Source organism: Pelodiscus sinensis, chromosome 1, assembly GCF_049634645.1.
Source record: "Pelodiscus sinensis isolate JC-2024 chromosome 1, ASM4963464v1, whole genome shotgun sequence".
NCBI classification, from domain to species: domain Eukaryota; kingdom Metazoa; phylum Chordata; order Testudines; family Trionychidae; genus Pelodiscus; species Pelodiscus sinensis.
In genome coordinates, this window is record NC_134711.1 from 143,812,093 (window position 1) to 143,831,295 (window position 19,203).

The window sequence follows — 19,203 nt, forward strand, 5'->3', positions numbered from 1 at the left end:
CTATGAAAGTGAGCCAAAAAATGGATGCTGCCATTGGGTTAAAAGTTGTTTCTGCATCAACAGTTCTACATCCTACAATTTAAGCACACACTTGAGAAAATAACGCTCAACGGTGACCTCTTCCTCCACCTCTTCCCATGTTCCAAATACCCTGCTATGGCAAGACTGACCGGAATTTGCAGCTTCCTGACTTGTTTTTATCAGTCTGACGTAGCCAGTTTCCCTGCTAACCATAACAGACCCCACACTGCTTCGCAGCAGGCAAAGCACAAGCCTACTTTTTCTTGTGTTCGGCTTCTACTTTCTTCTGTTTCTTTTCTTCCAAGAGCCGTGCTCTCTTTGCTGCTGCCTCCTGTCGTTTCCTCCTCCGGGCCTCCAGCTCTTCTGGGCTCAGCACATGTTTCCTCTTGGCAGACACCTCCTGAAGACCTGTGACAAGGACCTGGAAAGGAGAAGAGAACTGCACATAAACAGACATTTCTATCAGAATCCATCTTATCCAATGTCCCATACCCGTTTCCCTCCAGGCTTTTAGTCTGCACTGTCTCAGACTCCCCAGCTCAAGCAGTTCACAAAACCATGAGCTAACAACAGTGACTTTTGCTGCTGTGACCTGCATTTGAACCTCTCAGACGCTAGTCTCTGATCCATTCCAAATTTCCCTGCATCATCCAGCCCTCACAGTCTGCTATTAATCTCAACTCATCAGTAACTGAATCTAAATATTTCCTCCTTTGCAATTTCAATGATCACTGACTACATCATATTCGTCAGGTCTTTCCTCTTACAGTTGCTTTATTTCGGAGGGCTCTTCCTCCTTTGTTGGTCTCTTCAAGGACTTTCTGAAGATCCATCAACTGATCAAATGCTCTTCTGTCTTCTCTGCTGGGTTCTTTCGAATAATCTCTGCCTTCATATAGGTACATATGATCTTTAAAAAAAATTAGAACATATAAAGGCCTCCCAATGGGCCAGGAGCATCTGCTAAAATTATAGTAAGTAATCTACTATATATATTCAGGGAGTTTGTCTGTTTGTGTGGTTATCTTGTTGTTCAAGTCTCCTAAATGGTAAGAGCTAAGACCACCACTAACAAAGCAATGTAAGGGTTTGGTTGTTCCAGGAAAATAGGATGCATCTGGAATGGGATCGCTTCTCATAAAACCAAACAGAAAAGAACGAAAGAGACAGAAGCACCAGGAAGCTGAAAGTGGCTGGCAGGAGGCATGCTGTCTGGAACTGCCCCATCGCTGAGTCTCTCCCCCTCCAGGGCTATGTCTACACTGATGGATTATTGCGCAAGAACAACTGTTCTTCTGCAGAGCGTCCACACTGCCCACCCGTTCTTGCACAAGAAGATTTACAGTACGGCGGGGTAAGAGAGGGCTTTGTGCGCAAGAGCTATGCTCTTTTCAAACAGGTGTAAGCTCTCTTGCGCAAGAGCTCTTGCGGAAGAGGGCATGTGGACGCTGGGCAGGGGTTACTTGCGCAAAAAAGCCCTATGGCTAAAATGGCCATCAGAGCTTTCTTGCACAAGAGAGCGTCCATACTGCCATGGATACTCTTACGCAAAAGCACATCTCGCACATGGCAGTATGGACGTGTTCTTGCACAAGAACCCTTGCGCAAGATGTTCTTGCGCAATAACCCACCAGTTTAGACATAGCCCAGGTGTCTTGTATGAAGCCTGTTATTGGCTGTTCCCCTTCATCAATGTGAGGGAGCAAGAGGAAAGTGCACAGTTTACTGCGTTCCTCACTATGGTGCATGGGCCAGACGAGCTGTACACTTTACTCTTGCTCCCTGACAGGATGAGGAAGAGTGAGTAGTCCTGGTACAAATCTGGGGAGATGGGCTTTGATCCTCCAACACACACACACAAACCCCCATCCCCTCCATCCCTCCTCACCCCCCAAACCCTGACTCCTGCACCCCTTACACCTCTTAACCCTGACTCCTACACCACCCACACTTCCTACCCCCTCCCTTCCTCAGCACAACCCTGACTCCTGCAACTCCTCACATCACCAAGCCCCTGCCATGACTCCTGCACCTCCCCACCCCCTGCCTTGAACCCACCTCACTCCACCTACACTTATATTTCTTACAGGTACTGTTTGTATCACCACCCACCACCACCTCCTGCCCTGAGGGGTCCTCCCAGTTGGGCTGTGATACAACAGTACTTGTAAGAAATTTAAGTTACTTTCACCCTGGACTGAACAAGATGAGCCAGAAAAATAGGATGAACCTGGAATAAGATTGCGTCTCAATAAACTTCACAGAAAAGAGATAAACCAGAGAAATGTGGAGTAAAGCTCTGGTTTGGCACAGCTAAATCAATGTTTAAGGTTTGAAAATTAGAAGAAAGTGTTATTGCAAACTACACTGACTATAGACCTTTTTTGTTACAACATAGCAAATGATCAGAGTTTATAGGGATGAAGAAAAAAAGAACTCCCATTTTTTTAAAAAAACTAAAAAATGTGTTTTTAAGAAATCCAAAATAAAAATGTACTTCATCAAAATAACATTGTGTTGAAAAAATACAATTATTTAAATAAAGCATGTACATTTTCCTTTAAAAAAAAATTAAGGACCCGAGCAACACCAGGTAAATGCGATAATAAGTAAGCCCTTCTGAACCGAGTGTCACAGTAACTACATCATATACAGACGTGTACCCAGAAGCCTCCTGCTACGGGACAAGCCCAAGAAAGAAACCAACAGAATACCACTGGCTATCACCTACAGTCCCCAGCTAAAACCTCTCCAACGCATCATTAGTGATCTACAACCCATCCTGGACAATGATCCCTCGCTTTCACAGGCCTTGGGAGGTAGGCCGGTCCTTGCCCACAGACAACCCGCCAACCTGAAGCATATTCTCACCAGCAACTACACACCGCACCATAATAACTCGAACTCAAGAACCAATCCTTGCAACAAACCTCGGTGCCAACTCTGCCCACATATATACACCAGCAACACCATCACAGGACCTAACCAGATCAGCCATACTGTCACTGGTACATTCTCCTGCACATCCACCAACGTAATATATGCCATCATGTGCCAACAATGCCCCACTGCTATATACATCGGCCAAACAGGACAGTCCCTACGTAAAAGAATCAATGGACACAAATCTGATATTAGGAATGGCAACATACAAAAACCTGTAGGGGAACACTTCAATCTTCCTGGACACACAATTGCAGATCTAAAAGTAGCCATCCTGCAGCAAAAAAACTTCAGGACCAGACTTCAAAGAGAAACTGCTGAGCTACAGTTCATCTTCAAGTTTGACACAATCAACTCTGGATTAAACAAAGACTGTGAATGGCTCGCTAACTACAAAAACAGCTTCTGCTCTCTTGGAATTCACACCTCCAGATCAGCTGCTAGAAGTGGGCCTCATCCTCCTTGATTGGATCCACCTCGTCATCTCCAGCCTGATCCTGGCCTGCATATTTATTCCTGCCTCTGGAAATTTCCACTACATGCATCTGACGAAGTGGGTCTTTGCCCACGAAAGCTTATGCTCCTACACTTCAGTTAGTCTATAAGGTGCCACAGGACTCCTCGTCGCTTTTACATCATATATATTTGGTCATAAGCCCGTTCATTCATAAGCCAACCCTCCCAAGTTAAAAAAATTGACCCGTTCACAAGCCGACTCTATATCAGCAGTTTGCAAATGTCTGGTCTCAGTTTATCAGCATACGCCACCGGCACGTTGGGATGTTTTGTGTACCTGGAGCATCTGCTGGCACGGAGCCTCTCAGCTCCCATTGGCTGCTGTTCACCATTCCCAGCCAATGGGAGCCGCAGGAAGCAGCATGGGCCAAGGGACGTGTTGGCTGCCACTTCCTGCCATTTCCATTGACCTGCAAGAGCGAACAGCAGCTACTAGGAGTTGAGGGGCTCCGTGCCTGCAGACACTCCAGGGACATAAAATGTCCTGGCATGCCGACAGTTTGCTCTGCTGGGCTGGGAACTGAAATTTGCCAACTCCCTCAACCTAAAAAAAAATTGGTAAAAAGTAATGACCCGTTCATAAGCTGACCCCCATTCTTTACTGCATCATTTTTTTACCAAAAAAAAAAATTAGGCTTATGATCAAGTATATACAGTAATAATTACATTAAGTAATTTGAAGTCATGCCCTCTTTATGGCACCATATCCCATTCTAACAGGGATAACTGTTGGGATAGTTTTATGAGGAAACACATAAGCATCTCACTGAGATAACTAAACCAAATTTCTGTCAAGGTATTAATCCCCATCAAGGGTTACATGGACGGCAACTTTGAAGTTTCAAGTAGAATCTGTTTGGAGCTATCCAAGCACAAATGGAACCCAGGCTCCTAAGGGCAGCAATTTCTTCGACAGTTACAGCACACCGGGATCTGAGATTCCACAGTTTCTCTTTCAGTCAGTAATATGAAATACCACTGTATGGAAATCATTGGCAAATTGGATACTGTAACATCATGGAATCCCCAGTCACAACTCCATAGTTAAGGATGAATTTCATTTTGCACTTAAAGCCAGAGATTATGAATCAAACACACTGCATGGAGCGACACCAAAAGGAGAAAACATGAGAAAAAAGTATCTACAAATCAGTTTAATCCAGTCAGGGAGCATACCCACTAACATGCTTTAATCCTAATAGTACAGTTATTGCATGCTGTAATCACAGGACAGTTGAGGTTACTTGGGTGCCCTACCTGCATTTCTTTCCCTAATGTTTGGGTATTTTTTTTAAAGTGTACCCTTACCTCTGACATTCCAGGGTTTGTAGCGCTTGGTTTTGGGATAATTACAACATCCCTATGATGTTTTTACTCGTAAGTTACTGATATGAACTCACAACTTTAACTCCATCTTAAGATAGATCTTTCTCTATGAATAAAGTCAGATACAATACTTGACTCTTCCCTAGAGTCTTACATCCACGGGTATCAAAGAATTTTCCAGACATTAATGAATTTAGCCCCACAGCACCGTGAGCAAATCAGAATTATTTCCCCCGTTTTACAGATGGGGAAACTGAGACATAAGAGGAAGGGTGTGTTCAACAGTCACAAATCAAGTCCGCGGCAGAGCCAGGAATAAAACCTATGTTTCCTGATTTCAGGTCCTCTAGTCTAACCAGAAACACATCTTTCTTCCTTCTAAAGTTAATCTGAAAAAAAAAATCCCACCATATAACCCCTGGAAATCTCTAATAGCATGCAGCTTTGAGTGTCTTTTGTGTGTAGATAGGATTCTCACACTTACTTTCTGTATCTCGCACTCTGCTTTCCTCTTCACTTGGTAGCACAGCATCCATTACCCACACTCCTTCTTTTGTCTCTCCAAGGATATTTTCCAGGTCCACATCTTGGATGGTGCTCTCTTCGGAGGAGAGCAGCTTATCCAAACCAAACTTCAGGATTTCACTCAGCTTGAACAAACAAAAGGATGAAGCTGCACATCGCCATATCTTATGCTACCACTAACCTATTATGCCTCAAGATTTAAATGAAAGTATCTGTGAAGAGGGGAATCAGGCACTTCATGTCACCCTGCAAAACACTCATGCTGCGACAGCTGTTATTCTCTCATTCTGCCCTCATCGGTTTTGTACACTTCTCTAGACAGACCCACAGAGCAAATCATGCTCAGCAATATTCACCGTGCCAGCCACAGGTCATTAGTAGCTTCATAGTTACTCAGACACCATGCAGATGCCACTGCATTGAGTCACAGTCAAGAAATTATCTTTACAATCAGAAAGGTCAGGAACATTTTCCTTTTACATGAGCGCTTAAATGTCTGTAGAAACCCAAGGGGAAAAAGCACCAGCACGGCATATCACCACGCACAGGCTCAGTTTAATTTCTCAAGCTGGAAGCCATCATAGCTCGGGTAAGTTTATGGGACAGGGGGACTAGAGAAGGGAAAGGGCTGCATGATAGTTTCTCAGTGTTTCACTTTCCATGGGTCTCCTGTCCTCCTACATTTCACTGCATTTGGAGTCTGATTACATGAGCTTGCAGTCCCTTCTGCCATTAACACTGTGCAGCTTAAGAGACATAAATCTCAAAGCAAAATTCAGCTTTGCCTAATCACAAATCCCTCCCTGGAACCCGAGATGATAAGAGCTCAGCGTAAGTTTTGTTGGAACGTTTGTCAAGCCCAGGACAACTTGTGAGTTACCAACCAAAAGCTAGCATGATGCTGAGAGCACAGTTCCGTAAGAAAACCCTATGCGATCCTAGAAGCAACAATGCCATTTTCATGAAAATATCTGTAACAGTCAAAAAACAAAGGAAATCTCCCCAGAAAAAAAGTCTTAGACAGTGCTCGAGTCTCATAATTAACATCCAATTGTCCCCAAATTTCAGTGGTGTTTGCTTCTGGGATTTTGGCTTGCTCCATAAAAAGTGATGCAATCAGATACCACGTTCTTTCCCATTCCCCTCCAATGACAATGGCATTTGGATCAGACTCAACCTGAATACACACACAGAACGGGGCCCTCCTCCGTAGCTAAGGGTTGATGCTGTTAAAGCCATACTCAATTATTCTCTTACCTGCACGTCTGCTGCTTCCTGGGATGTGGGTGCTCCGAGAGCAAACTGCCCCCCTTCGATAATGGCGTTCGTAAGCTGGAGCTTCGACGCAGCTCGGCGGTAGATTATTTCTTCGACGGTGTCCCGTCCAATGAAGCGGATGATTTTTACAGGCCTTGCAAAATGTAAGAGAGTCAGTTTAGTCATTTATATTGAATTACAACAGTTTCCCTGAATAATGGGCCAAACTCTGCAATCGGTCCTGACCCGGCCCAGTGGCCCAGTTAGGTAAAAGTAAGCACAGGTAGAACCGCAAAAGGTGATGTTGACCCAATTGCCATGATCGAGAGGAAGAGGGGACACAGCAGAGAGCAGCGTTCCACATTCTGGACACCTGGGGAGCACAGGATTGCATGGGATCAGGGGAAGGAAGAGGTAGGACTATGTTGAGGACCCAAATTGCTCTGCTTAGCTCTCCTCCACTGGCAGAACTGGGGGAGGAATGGGGAGGCCTTGATAATAAGATAGTGAGCAACCAAATACAAAATACACCACAACAAGCAGTTCTGTTCCTATTTCTCACTTGTTCTGGCCAATCCTGTGAGCTCTTGCGGTGGCTTGCAAGTCATTTTGTGGGTTAAAATCGCTATCAACAAAAATGACTGTATCTGCTGCAGTTAGATTCATGCCGACTCCACCTAAAAACAAGTTTTAAACAAAAAAGGGATGGTCAGTAACACATTTCTGGCTCATGAAATAGGCGGTTAGGCTACAAAAGGGTGGATCCATCAGATAACATGAAAAAGAACCCAACTTTGCTCCAGCACTCGAACTCACTTATGAGGCTCAGAAAAGTTTCGCTAAAGCTTCTGAATTTCATTTTCTCACACTTCTATGCTTCCAGCTTTCCACCAGGCATCATAAAAGATGTGTGGTCTACTGGTCTAAAAAGCAATTAGGACTTAAGGGCATTGTTTGTTGAGGCTGTTGGACAGAGACTACTGTATGATGCTCTTTTGTTGGCAGGTTTAAAACAAAAGCAACTGGGCTGCCTCATGTCAACACACGGAATCTCCCTAAGTATGGACAGATATTACTGACATAGAAACAGAAATGTCAAATACAATCATACAAGCCCAAGGATGGCGGACAGTCCAGGTTCTAATCCAAACTAAAACTGTCACTAGTTACTGAAGTGCCAGCTCCCATGGGCTGAAAGGACATATTAAACAGAAATAAAGGTTTAGGGCACATACTGATGAACATTTGCCCTCAACCATGAAACGCACCTTTCTTCCTGGCATCTCTACCCTCTCTGCAAATGCTGAGATAACCACACCCCTGAACTTCTGTACTGGTATCTGAGATGGGGTGGAGATGAATACATTGTCTTCACGTTGGGCCAGATACAGTGGTAGGCCTTCAGTTGGTTTGAACCTTTGTCATATTAGGCCTCAATTGGAGTATTGTGTCCAGTTCTGGGCACCACATTTCAAGAAAGATGTGGAGAAATTGGAGAAGTTCCAGAGATGAGCAACAAAAATAACTAAAGGTCTTGAGAACATGACCTGAGGGAAAACTGAAATAATTGGGCTTGTTTAGTTTGGAAAAGGGAAGATTGAGAGGGGACATGATAGCGGTTTTCAAGTATCTAAAAGGGTGCTACAAACAGGAGAGAGAGAAAAATTGTTCTCCTTGGCCTCTGAGGATAGCACAAGAAGCAATGGGCTTATATTGTAGCAAGGGAGGTTTAAGTTAGATATTAGGAAAAACTTCCTGTCAGGGTGGTTAAACACTGGAATAAATTACTTGGGGAGGTTGTGGAATCTCCATCACTGGAGATATTTAAGAGCAGGTTAGACAGACACCTATCAGGGATGATCTAGATAGTTCTTGGTCCTGCCATGAAGGCAGGGGACTGGACTTGATGATTTCTTGAGGTCCCTTCCAGTTCTAGTGTTCTATGATTCTACGCTGTCTGGGACAGTCCAGGCATGGGAGAAAGGCAAGAGTGAGGAAGCTTACGTGGATGGTGGGAGTGAAAGAAGAGTCATGGTAAAGGGTGGGTCTGGAGCTGGGCAGTGGGCATAGGGCAGATTCAACCAATAAGCTCGGGGAAGGGGGGCCAATGCACTTTGCAGCCTTTATTGTGGTGGAGAAAGGAAGGTTCCTGTTCTTTACTTAAATGAAGGCTGTTACTTGCAAAAGGGCGGTATTTGCACAAATTAATGTCCGTGTCATCCCCAAGCTGAAGCTGCTACAGGGGCAGGCATTATAGAGCATAAGAATAGCAATGCTGGGTCAGGCCAACGGTCCCTCTAGCCCTCAGTCTTCCAACAGTGGGCAATGCCAGGTGCTTCAAACAGGGCAATCGAACGATCTATCCCCTGTTGTCCAGTCCCCGCTTCTGACAGGCAGAGGATAGGGATACTCAGAGCATGGGGCTGTGCCCCCGCCCATCTCAGCTAATAGGCACTTATGGACCCATCCTCCAGGAATTTATCTAATTCTTTTTTGAATACAGTTATACTTTTGGCCTTCAAAAGATCCCACGAGAACGAATTCCATAGGCTGACTGAGGGCTGTGTGAAGAATATAATTGTGTCTGTTGTAAACCTGCTGCCTATTCATTTCATTTGGTGACCTCTGCTTCTTGTATTATATGAAGGAGTAAACAACACTTTCTTATTCACTTTTTCCACAGCATCCATGTTCTAGGCCTCTATCACATTCCCCCTCAGGCATCTCTTCAAAGCTGACCACTCTCCATCTTTTAAACAAGTGTTTTTTCCTCAGCTTTTCCAGCCTACTGTACCCCTTTCAGTTGTCTGATCTATCCATTTGCTTTTTTGCTTGCCACTGCACACGGAGAGGATGTTTTCAGAGAACTATCCACAATAACTCCAAGAGCTCTCTCTCAAGTGGTTAACACCTCATTTAGATCCCACTATGCAGAGCTTATTATAAATAAGTCACTCAATAGAGTGCACTGTAAACGGTGTGCCTCAGCTGCTGAAACAGGAGCATGAACTTGTCTCTCAGCCTGAACATAAAAGAGCTGCTGAATATTCAAACACATCATTGAAAACTGTAATTAAAACATCTCCATATAGATTCTATCACCGACTAAACTCTTTTTGACTGATGTTCTTTAAAAGCTTTGTTTCCTTCCCTTTATGGAGTCTTATTTGAATATTAAAACTGGGATTCTCTAAAGAATTCAGATCTCCCCCGAGTCCAGTCGATACTAGAAGACAGCAAAAGGGCAGGAGATCGTGGAATGGACTGTTTATAGCTCCAGTTTTGTCTCTCCCACAGTTGCCTTACCTGCCCTGGTGCTCAGTAGGAAAATAAAAATGGGCTGCTGGCCAAAATTCTTAATGGCGAGGTGCCTCTCTTCCCCTCGGACGGATCCATCCAGTCGTTCATAGCTGTAGCCTTTCCAAAGAGACAAAAACAGCATCTATTCAAGGAACCGCTATTCTGATCCTATCCCTCTCCAGGCTGGTTTCTCCTTTCCCAGTCCTCCCATTCTGCCCCTGCTCTATAAATCACTTTCCCTCTTCTTAGTCTTCTTACACTATCATCCCATGTCTCAGATTCTCCATGCTCTTGGGCTTTCTGTCCTTCATCTACAGTCTCCTATTTTCATTCCTTGCCATTCTGCTCTCAGGAGGGTGGGTGGGTGGCGGGGGGGGAAGGGTTGTAGCTTTGCTACTCCCTCATACTCCACCAGTACTTCAAAAATAGAGGGCCAGAATTTGTCCCTGTTGATGTAAAAGGGGTGACTGACTTCCATGGAGTTACTTCAGACTTAGCGAATGCAGGGGCTACCAGAACTGAATGTGTAGCAGGAACTCTTGTGTTTCAGTTTGCTGCTTGGAAACAAAACAGAAAAATTTAGAATCAAAGCAGATGTGTGCTGGTACATGGACTGTTTAAGATCAGGGCTCTTTGGCAACTGCCCCCACATTATGGACCAAAGCATAGAGTCCTTTTGCATTGACTTCCATGCCAGCTTTTCTGAGCCAGGATTACAGGATTTGGTCCCAATGTTTATCTTTAGGTTTTGTTATTAGTTGTCTATGGCAATAAACATTAAATAAAAGCCTCTCTCATGAGAAACAGTTGGCATATAGCCTCATGGACTGAAATGAAAGAAAAAGTCTCATGTCTCAAGAACACATCTGCTAACATTGCCAAAAATAGCAGGACCCAGCCTACACTTGCACTCACATTATTTCCAAGAGGCACATTGCTCACAACAGTTTTCAGTAATAAGTTCATTTCCTGGTGGAGGCGACATGTTCTGCTTTTTATTTAATTCAGACTGGTGTAAATCCGGAATACAGGAGAACCCTTGTGATTTGTGGGATCACTACTCGTGTGAGTCTCCTATCATGGCTTGTGGGAGGGGGGGAGGGAGAGGAAGTGGCAGGGGCCGGGAGCCGCACGGAACTCACCATAGCTCCTGGCCCCTGTGGCTGCCCTCACCACGGTGGGTTCCCCGCGGCAGATACGGTGAGTTCCCCACGGCTCTCAGGCCCGGGGTGAATTTGGGAGCCGCAAGGAACTCACCGCAGAGTCCAGGAGGCTCCCTGTATTCCCAAATTTCACCACTCTCAGTGATGCCAGGTAGGGATGTGGCTAGTCGACTACTCCCTCGACTTAGTCGCTTCTCTCTCCACCCTGGCTGCCTCTATCCGAGGCAAAAAGGGGAGGGGAGAAGCAGGAGCTGGTGCTTGGGGAAGCTAGTTTAAAAGCCAGTTCCTCCCAACACCATCTCCGCACAGGGCAGGGTATGGCAGGGACTGGGCACAAGATGGGAATCAGCACTCTAATCCTACAGCAAAGAGGATGAGGGAGTGATGGGAATCAGCACTCTCGAATACGTTACGTCACTGAACCTCACAACAGCTTTGTTATCCCACTTTCACAGATGGCAATACTGAGGCAGAGAGAACTGAAGAGACTTGCCCAATGTCACATAAGCAGTCAGAAACTGCAAGAAAACTTCTTCTGCCTGCTAGAAATAAGCCCCCAGTATTATGGTCCCTTCTCTGTCATGCAAGGATCAGCCAGGTACTGCTCCAGTGTGGCTAATAAAAGGTCATCATGACAAGACAGTTGCTCCAAGAGCACAAGTATTTCACCTCTATAGTCCATGTAGTCTTGCAGAATATCCAGCATCCGAGTCATCTGAGAAAACAACAAGACCCGATGGCCACTGCAGAGATAAAGTGAGACCCCATAACTTCAACGTGACTGTTTGTAGCATTTCACAGAAAGAGAGAGACAGACCAAGCTAGCTTAGTTTAATATACAGGAGTATATTTAATCCAAACATTGTATGATGGGGTAGGCAATTTCTGACCGAGGACCACTTCAAAATTTTTTAAAGTGGCCCCAGGCCACCCCAAAAGGGGAGGGATCTCAGGCAGAAGAGGCGAAGCCAGGACACTTCTGTGCTTCCCCGCCCACAAACCCTGATTGGTCTGGGGGGTGGGGGAGTGCACAAAGTCTTTGCCCCTCTCCTTCCCAGAGAGAACCGCCAGCTGTTCAGAACAGCTGGCAATTCCCTCTAGGCAACTGTGCCTCTGGCAGTGGGAGGAGACTTCATGTGCTCCCCCCTGCTGCCCCCCAGGTCTATCAGGGCCTGGGGAGGGAGAGCAGGTGAAGTCTCTCTCTCCCTGCAAGGAAGCGCTGTACTTAGACCCAACCGCCAGCTGAGCAGCAGCTGGCAATTGACTTTAAGTGCCGAGCCCCTTGCAGGGAGGGAGGAGACTTTGTGCGCTGCCCCCCTCCCTGACTGGCCTGGGGGCGGGGGGAGCGGTAAGGCCTCCACGGGCTGGATCAATTTGCTTGGTGGGCCAGATCCAGCCTGCAGAGGCCCTTTTGCCCACCCCTGGTGCATGATTTCAGTTTCCTAAAATATAAAATGACTTGTTGAGGTCGCAGAGTGAATTAGTGGCAAAGTTGGAGTCAGCGCTCAGAACGCCTGACTTCCAGACCTGTGCTATGTGCTTTATGCTGTGACAACGCTGTCTTTAAGCCAACTGGTACTAACCAGCATCATTCTTAGGTGCAACAGATTTATGGGTCCCTATGCACTCTTACGGCCAAGACCTGGAAAGGGACAGACAAACACACACATATCTTCTCTCTCTCTCTCTCTCTCTCTCTCCCCCCAGCGCTGCCAGACAGCTCAGAAGCAAAATCATCCCAGCCTCTTTAAAATTTCCATTTTTACTTTAAAATGGCTGTTTAAGAACTTCCTAAGGAAGCTGTCATAGGGGAACTGCATGCTCGTTTAGATGCTCTTGTTTGGTATTACGCTTGATCATAGAAAAGGAACTGTCCCACATCCTGCCCCTGAAGTCGAGTTGAAGTCTTTCCTGGTTTGGTTAGTGCTCTCCTGGGAGGACTGTGCAGGAATCTAAGACTTCAATTTCAGATTCTGAAGCCATCAAACTTAAGTTCCAGAATCTGGGTCCAAATCTCAAATCCCCCAAGCCTGGTGTGTGTGTATTCCAGGCTTTCCCCATTCCTAGATAGGTTTTTATCCCCCTCTCCAATTATGACTATTTTTTATCTTGACCACATATTTGTGTTTCCTCAGCCCAGAGGAACTGAAGCACAGCACGAAGGCCTGCTCTCTTGCAATCTGTGGCCAAACCAGAAGCATCAGACATCATGTAAAACAACTCATGTTCTCAGCCAGAAGGGGCAGGGCAGCCAGCACTCAGCAATGCCCCAAGCACACCAAAGTGGCACCCAGGCAGCCCTCAGAGCTGCCCGGCGTGCCCTCTGCCTCCCAGCCCTCAGAGCTGCCCGGCGTGCCCTCTGCCTCCCAGCCCTCAGAGCTGCCCGGCGTGCCCTCTGCCTCCCAGCCCTCAGAGCTGCCCGGCGTGCCCTCTGCCTCCCAGCCCTCAGAGCTGCCCGGCGTGCCCTCTGCCTCCCAGCCCTCAGAGCTGCCCGGCGTGCCCTCTGCCTTCCAGCCCTCAGAGCTGCCCGGCGTGCCCTCTGCCTTCCAGCCCTCAGAGCTGCCCGGCGTGCCCTCTGCCTCCCAGCCCTCAGAGCTGCCCGGCGTGCCCTCTGCCTTCCAGCCCTCAGAGCTGCCCGGCGTGCCCTCTGCCTTCCAGCCCTCAGAGCTGCCCGGCGTGCCCTCTGCCTTCCAGCCCTCAGAGCTGCCCGGCGTGCCCTCTGCCTTCCAGCCCTCAGAGCTGCCCGGCGTGCCCTCTGCCTCCCAGCCCTCAGAGCTGCCCGGCGTGCCCTCTGCCTCCCAGCCCTCAGAGCTGCCCGGCGTGCCCTCTGCCTCCCAGCCCTCAGAGCTGCCCGGCGTGCCCTCTGCCTCCCAGCCCTCAGAGCTGCCCGGCATGCCCTCTGCCTCCCAGCCCTCAGAGCTGCCCGGCGTGCCCTCTGCCTCCCAGCCCTCAGAGCTGCCCGGCGTGCCCTCTGCCTTCCAGCCCTCAGAGCTGCCCGGCGTGCCCTCTGCCTTCCAGCCCTCAGAGCTGCCCGGCGTGCCCTCTGCCTCCCAGCCCTCAGAGCTGCCCGGCATGCCCTCTGCCTTCCAGCCCTCAGAGCTGCCCAGCGTGCCCTTTGCCTCCCAGCCCTCAGAGCTGCCCGGCGTGCCCTCTGCCTTCCAGCCCTCAGAGCTGCCCGGCGTGCCCTCTGCCTCCCAGCCCTCAGAGCTGCCCGGCGTGCCCTCTGCCTTCCAGCCCTCAGAGCTGCCCAGCGTGCCCTCTGCCTTCCAGCCCTCAGAGCTGCCTGGCGTGCCCTCTGCCTCCCAGCCCTCAGAGCTGCCCAGCGTGCCCTTTGCCTCCCAGCCCTCAGAGCTGCCCGGCGTGCCCTCTGCCTCCCAGCCCTCAGAGCTGCCCGGCGTGCCCTCTGCCTCCCAGCCCTCAGAGCTGCCCGGCGTGCCCTCTGCCTCCCAGCCCTCAGAGCTGCCCGGCGTGCCCTCTGCCTTCCAGCCCTCAGAGCTGCCCGGCGTGCCCTCTGCCTCCCAGCCCTCAGAGCTGCCCGGCGTGCCCTCTGCCTCCCAGCCCTCAGAGCTGCCCGGCGTGCCCTCTGCCTTCCAGCCCTCAGAGCTGCCCGGCGTGCCCTCTGCCTTCCAGCCCTCAGAGCTGCCCGGCGTGCCCTCTGCCTTCCAGCCCTCAGAGCTGCCCGGCGTGCCCTCTGCCTTCCAGCCCTCAGAGCTGCCCGGCGTGCCCTCTGCCTCCCAGCCCTCAGAGCTGCCCGGCGTGCCCTCTGCCTCCCAGCCCTCAGAGCTGCCCGGCGTGCCCTCTGCCTCCCAGCCCTCAGAGCTGCCCGGCGTGCCCTCTGCCTCCCAGCCCTCAGAGCTGCCCGGCATGCCCTCTGCCTCCCAGCCCTCAGAGCTGCCCGGCGTGCCCTCTGCCTCCCAGCCCTCAGAGCTGCCCGGCGTGCCCTCTGCCTTCCAGCCCTCAGAGCTGCCCGGCGTGCCCTCTGCCTTCCAGCCCTCAGAGCTGCCCGGCGTGCCCTCTGCCTTCCAGCCCTCAGAGCTGCCCAGCGTGCCCTCTGCCTCCCAGCCCTCAGAGCTGCCCGGCGTGCCCTCTGCCTTCCAGCCCTCAGAGCTGCCCAGCGTGCCCTTTGCCTCCCAGCCCTCAGAGCTGCCCGGCGTGCCCTCTGCCTTCCAGCCCTCAGAGCTGCCCGGCGTGCCCTCTGCCTCCCAGCCCTCAGAGCTGCCCGGCGTGCCCTCTGCCTTCCAGCCCTCAGAGCTGCCCAGCGTGCCCTCTGCCTTCCAGCCCTCAGAGCTGCCTGGCGTGCCCTCTGCCTCCCAGCCCTCAGAGCTGCCCAGCGTGCCCTTTGCCTCCCAGCCCTCAGAGCTGCCCGGCGTGCCCTCTGCCTTCCAGCCCTCAGAGCTGCCCAGCGTGCCCTCTGCCTCCCAGCCCTCAGAGCTGCCTGGCGTGCCCTCTGCCTTCCAGCCCTCAGAGCTGCCCAGCGTGCCCTCTGCCTTCCAGCCCTCAGAGCTGCCCGGCGTGCCCTCTGCCTCCCAGCCCTCAGAGCTGCCCAGCGTGCCCTCTGCCTCCCAGCCCTATTCAGAGACAGAAGAGGTCTGAATAAATACAAAGAAGCAACCAGTACTCTGGGCTCTTTAAAAGGAAGTGTTGAACCTTTTAAGGTTCCTTTACCATCCCATCTGTAGCTGCAGCTTGCCAACAGGGGGCGGCAATGGGGGCAATTGCCTCAGGGCCCAGGGTTTCACAGGGGCCCAGGCTCCCAGCTGCTGCTACTGCTACTGCAGCAATGGTGGCAGCCACAGCCTCGGGCCCTTTAAGTGGTTGCTGAGGCGCTGCGTGGTGCGCTCCGGGCAGCTCTGAGGGCTGGGAGGCAGAGGGCACGCCGGGCAGCTCTGAGGGCTGGGAGGCAGAGGGCACGCCGGGCAGCTCTGAGGGCTGGGAGGCAGAGGGCATGCCGGGCAGCTCTGAGGGCTGCCTGGGTGCCAGTGTGGTGTGCTTGGGGCATTGCTGAGCGCTGGCTGCCCTGCCCCTTCTGGGAGCATGGAGCCAGCCCCCCCATACACTTTGCCCAGGGGCCCACAGAGCCTGTCAGCTCCCCTGTGTAGCTGCAACACTGTGATCACTTCTGCACTAGGGATGTGAACGTGTAACCGTGTACACAGTTAACCAGTGAGCCTGGACTCATCAGTTAACATTCACGGTTACACACAGGCTCCCAATACACGCAGGGAGATGGCTTAAAAGCTGACTCCCGGCACAAACCGGCTCCCAGGGAGCCGCCTGCTGCCCTATGCTGCTGCTGCTGCTGCTATCTCACAGGCAGCATTGCGGGGTGGCTACAGGAGCCAGAGCTCCCAGGGAGCCAACTGCTGCCCTACGTGTAACCATTGAAATGTAAACAAACACATTTTAACATCCCTCTTCTGTACAGCTGTCAGTAATTCAGCATTACCGGTACCACCCCAGTTCCTTGGGGCATGCAGGTAACAGTTCGCTTTTCCGAGCCAAGCTTACCTAGACTTGCCCCCCAAGTAAAGCTCAATAACACCACATACCCAGCATACAAGAATGAAAGGAGTTTGTCCAACAAGCACAGCTTCCCACTGGCTTCAATGAGGTGGTCTCCAATTTCGAAGGGCTCTGGTTCGACACCTGGGAGGGAAGAAAGTCTCAGAAGCAATACTCAAATTAGACCACTGATAGCAAGGGCCTCCAGGTTCCCCACAAGTTACCTCACTGCCATGCATGGTAATGCCTTGTACAGCTGCCACTAAGCCAGAGGTCCCCGGAAGTGCAAGACCCAGGCCAGCCCCCATTGGGTGAGGAGGGAGCACCACCTAGCCACTCTTCACCCCCAGCTCTGCTCCCCACCCCTAGCTGGGCTCCATTCCCATCTCTGAGCTGATGCTGCGGGCAAGGCCGCAAGGGAAGCTGCACCTGGCTGCGGAACTAGCTGCTGGCCCCCACTGCAGCCCGGCTGCAGCTCCACTCCCACCCGTCTTCCCTGGGCATGGCCCCATTCCCAGCTGCAGTCTCTTCCTCCTGGCTGCGTATCTCTCCCCCCCTGCTGTGGCCCCACTCCTAGCTCTGGCTCTGGGATGGACACAGACAGGGATACGGGAGGGCATAACCCTCAAAGTCTGGAGACTGCCATGCTAAGCTGACCTAGGTAATAACCTGGACTCTGGCTCCAAGACTGACAGTGCTTTGCTAGGTAGCAGGAACACTACAGTAATGACATATAGTCTTCAGGCTAAACTCAATTTTTAAGAGTCATTGAAATCTGCAAAACAAGCCATGTTTGAAGAAAATTGGCTCATATCTTATGATGATTTTGGTTTCTTTCAAAGAGAGAAGAGTTCTGTCTCACCACTGAACAGGTATGGATGGGCTACACACTTTCGAAGCTGAATTAAGACATTCTGAAGTCTAACTTTCCTCCCTGCTTCATTTTCAAATGCATCTGAAACACAAAAATAAAATGGCAGAGCCGTTCAGCAAGCGCTCTGGGAATACACTGTAAAAGTAGTGACTGGCCACTGAAAATAGCTCTGCAGGTTTATAACAGAGAAGGGAAACCTCTTGGTGGTATTGTTCAAATTCAGGTTCCAAATTTAACACACTCCCTCCTTCATGCATCAAGTTTTCTTTCCTATTTTCTTGGTCAAATATTTATCCACTTGGGCAGAGGAAACATTTACAAGTGATATTAGTTGGAAATTTTCCTCAGAGAGAGGGAAAAAAAAGCCACTGTCCCTGAAACTTCACATAGCTGAGGTATTTGGCATTTTACAAATTAACAAACAAAAAGTACTTGATAGAATGCACTGGGGCACTGGAATGAAAAGCTGGCAGCCCCATCGAGATCTGCTCAGATGCCACACCCATGTTTCCTGGCTGTGCCTGTGCTTGGCCTCCTAGTGGCATTTCCTGGCTCTGCTCAGCATCTGTGAAGGGCCAGTGAGAGAGGCTGGTCAGAGGAGGGAGAAGCATCACGGCTCTGAGAAGGGATGAAACATTGAGCCGGCCCCGAGAATCTTAGAGCTGCTGCCTCAGTGCTCGATGGCAGAACCATGGGGAGGCTCTGAGAGGAGGGACAGAAGAGCGCTGGGCCTATGGAGAGAAGCAGTGCTCAGCAGGGCGCTGAGGAGGCTGTGTGGAGACTACAAGAGGATGCGTGGAAGAGTCTGAGAGCAGACGGGGAAGAAGATTGTGGGAGTCTGTGGCAGGAGCAGCCTGTGGCAGCACATTCCCTCTGCACTTGGCATCAGCACTTCAAGGGCTCCCCTTGCACAGTGGCCTCCACTCTCTAGTGCAGTGTTTCCCAAATGGTGAAGTGAAAATAAGGGTTCCGCGAGAAAATTCCATTACAATAACATTTTAGGATTTAAAAAAAAAATTGTACATGTTAAATGTGATTTTTGTTTTTTAAATATGTGCAATTAAACTAAATGTTGATCTCGTGACCTTGTTTAGCATTTGTTTATTATTATCCTTACTTATTTGTGGTCTACTTTTTCAGCTCCATATATAAGACTGTTATTAGGGGTTCTGCAACATTCTTTCAAGTTTAAAAGGGTTCCGTGGCCAAATAAAATTGGGAAACACTGCTCTAGTGCATGGAGAAGTAGCACCAGATGAGCAGAGTGTTTCTGCACTGTCATTAGGACAAGCAAGGGCTCTCCAGTGCTCTGCCTCTGCAGACATGCTCATCCTGGTAGTCTGTAGATGTAAAGACGTGGCAACCAGAACCCAGGCCTGCAGCGCCTAGGACAGCTGACGTTCCCCCAGCATCACCAGGAGGCCATGCGGAGGTGCAGCCAAGGTGCACTGTGGAAAGTAGACAACACAGGAAATGCTGCCCAGTACACTCAGAATAATAATACCCACTGTGGTCCTCTGATTGGCCCACTGCCCTTCTTAACCCTAGGGGTAGGTCTAGGAAGTGGTCTGGGCAAACACACAGACTTTGCCTGGCTGCAAGGTCAGACTTTGCTTGATCTCCTGTGTCCAACTCCAACCTGATTCTGACCCTGGCTCTTGCCATCCCTCCAACTCCTGTGTGACGACTGCTGTCCCTGGTGGGCAGACTTAGTCCAGCTGCGATGTAGCATTCACACAGGAAAGAATATGAGGTCAGAATAAGGAGTGGATATCT

The 19,203-nt window shown here is 50.0% G+C and overlaps 1 protein-coding gene across 3 annotated transcripts in view; it reads right to left on the minus strand.

The window, feature by feature from the left end:
- Window positions 1–19,203, minus strand: part of CHD1L (chromodomain helicase DNA binding protein 1 like) — a 49,911-nt gene that overhangs the window by 12,276 nt on the left and 18,432 nt on the right. For all 3 annotated transcript variants that reach the window (XM_014578483.3, XM_075905802.1, XM_006132874.4), the window contains 9 exons: window positions 17,416–17,508; window positions 16,601–16,697; window positions 11,721–11,794; window positions 9,895–10,005; window positions 7,151–7,265; window positions 6,589–6,742; window positions 5,291–5,456; window positions 789–931; window positions 279–442 (listed from right to left, as the gene is read on the minus strand). In XM_014578483.3, coding sequence (XP_014433969.2) covers window positions 279–442; window positions 789–931; window positions 5,291–5,456; window positions 6,589–6,742; window positions 7,151–7,265; window positions 9,895–10,005; window positions 11,721–11,794; window positions 16,601–16,697; window positions 17,416–17,508 — 1,117 coding nt within the window. The remainder of the gene's footprint in view (window positions 1–278; window positions 443–788; window positions 932–5,290; window positions 5,457–6,588; window positions 6,743–7,150; window positions 7,266–9,894; window positions 10,006–11,720; window positions 11,795–16,600; window positions 16,698–17,415; window positions 17,509–19,203) is intronic.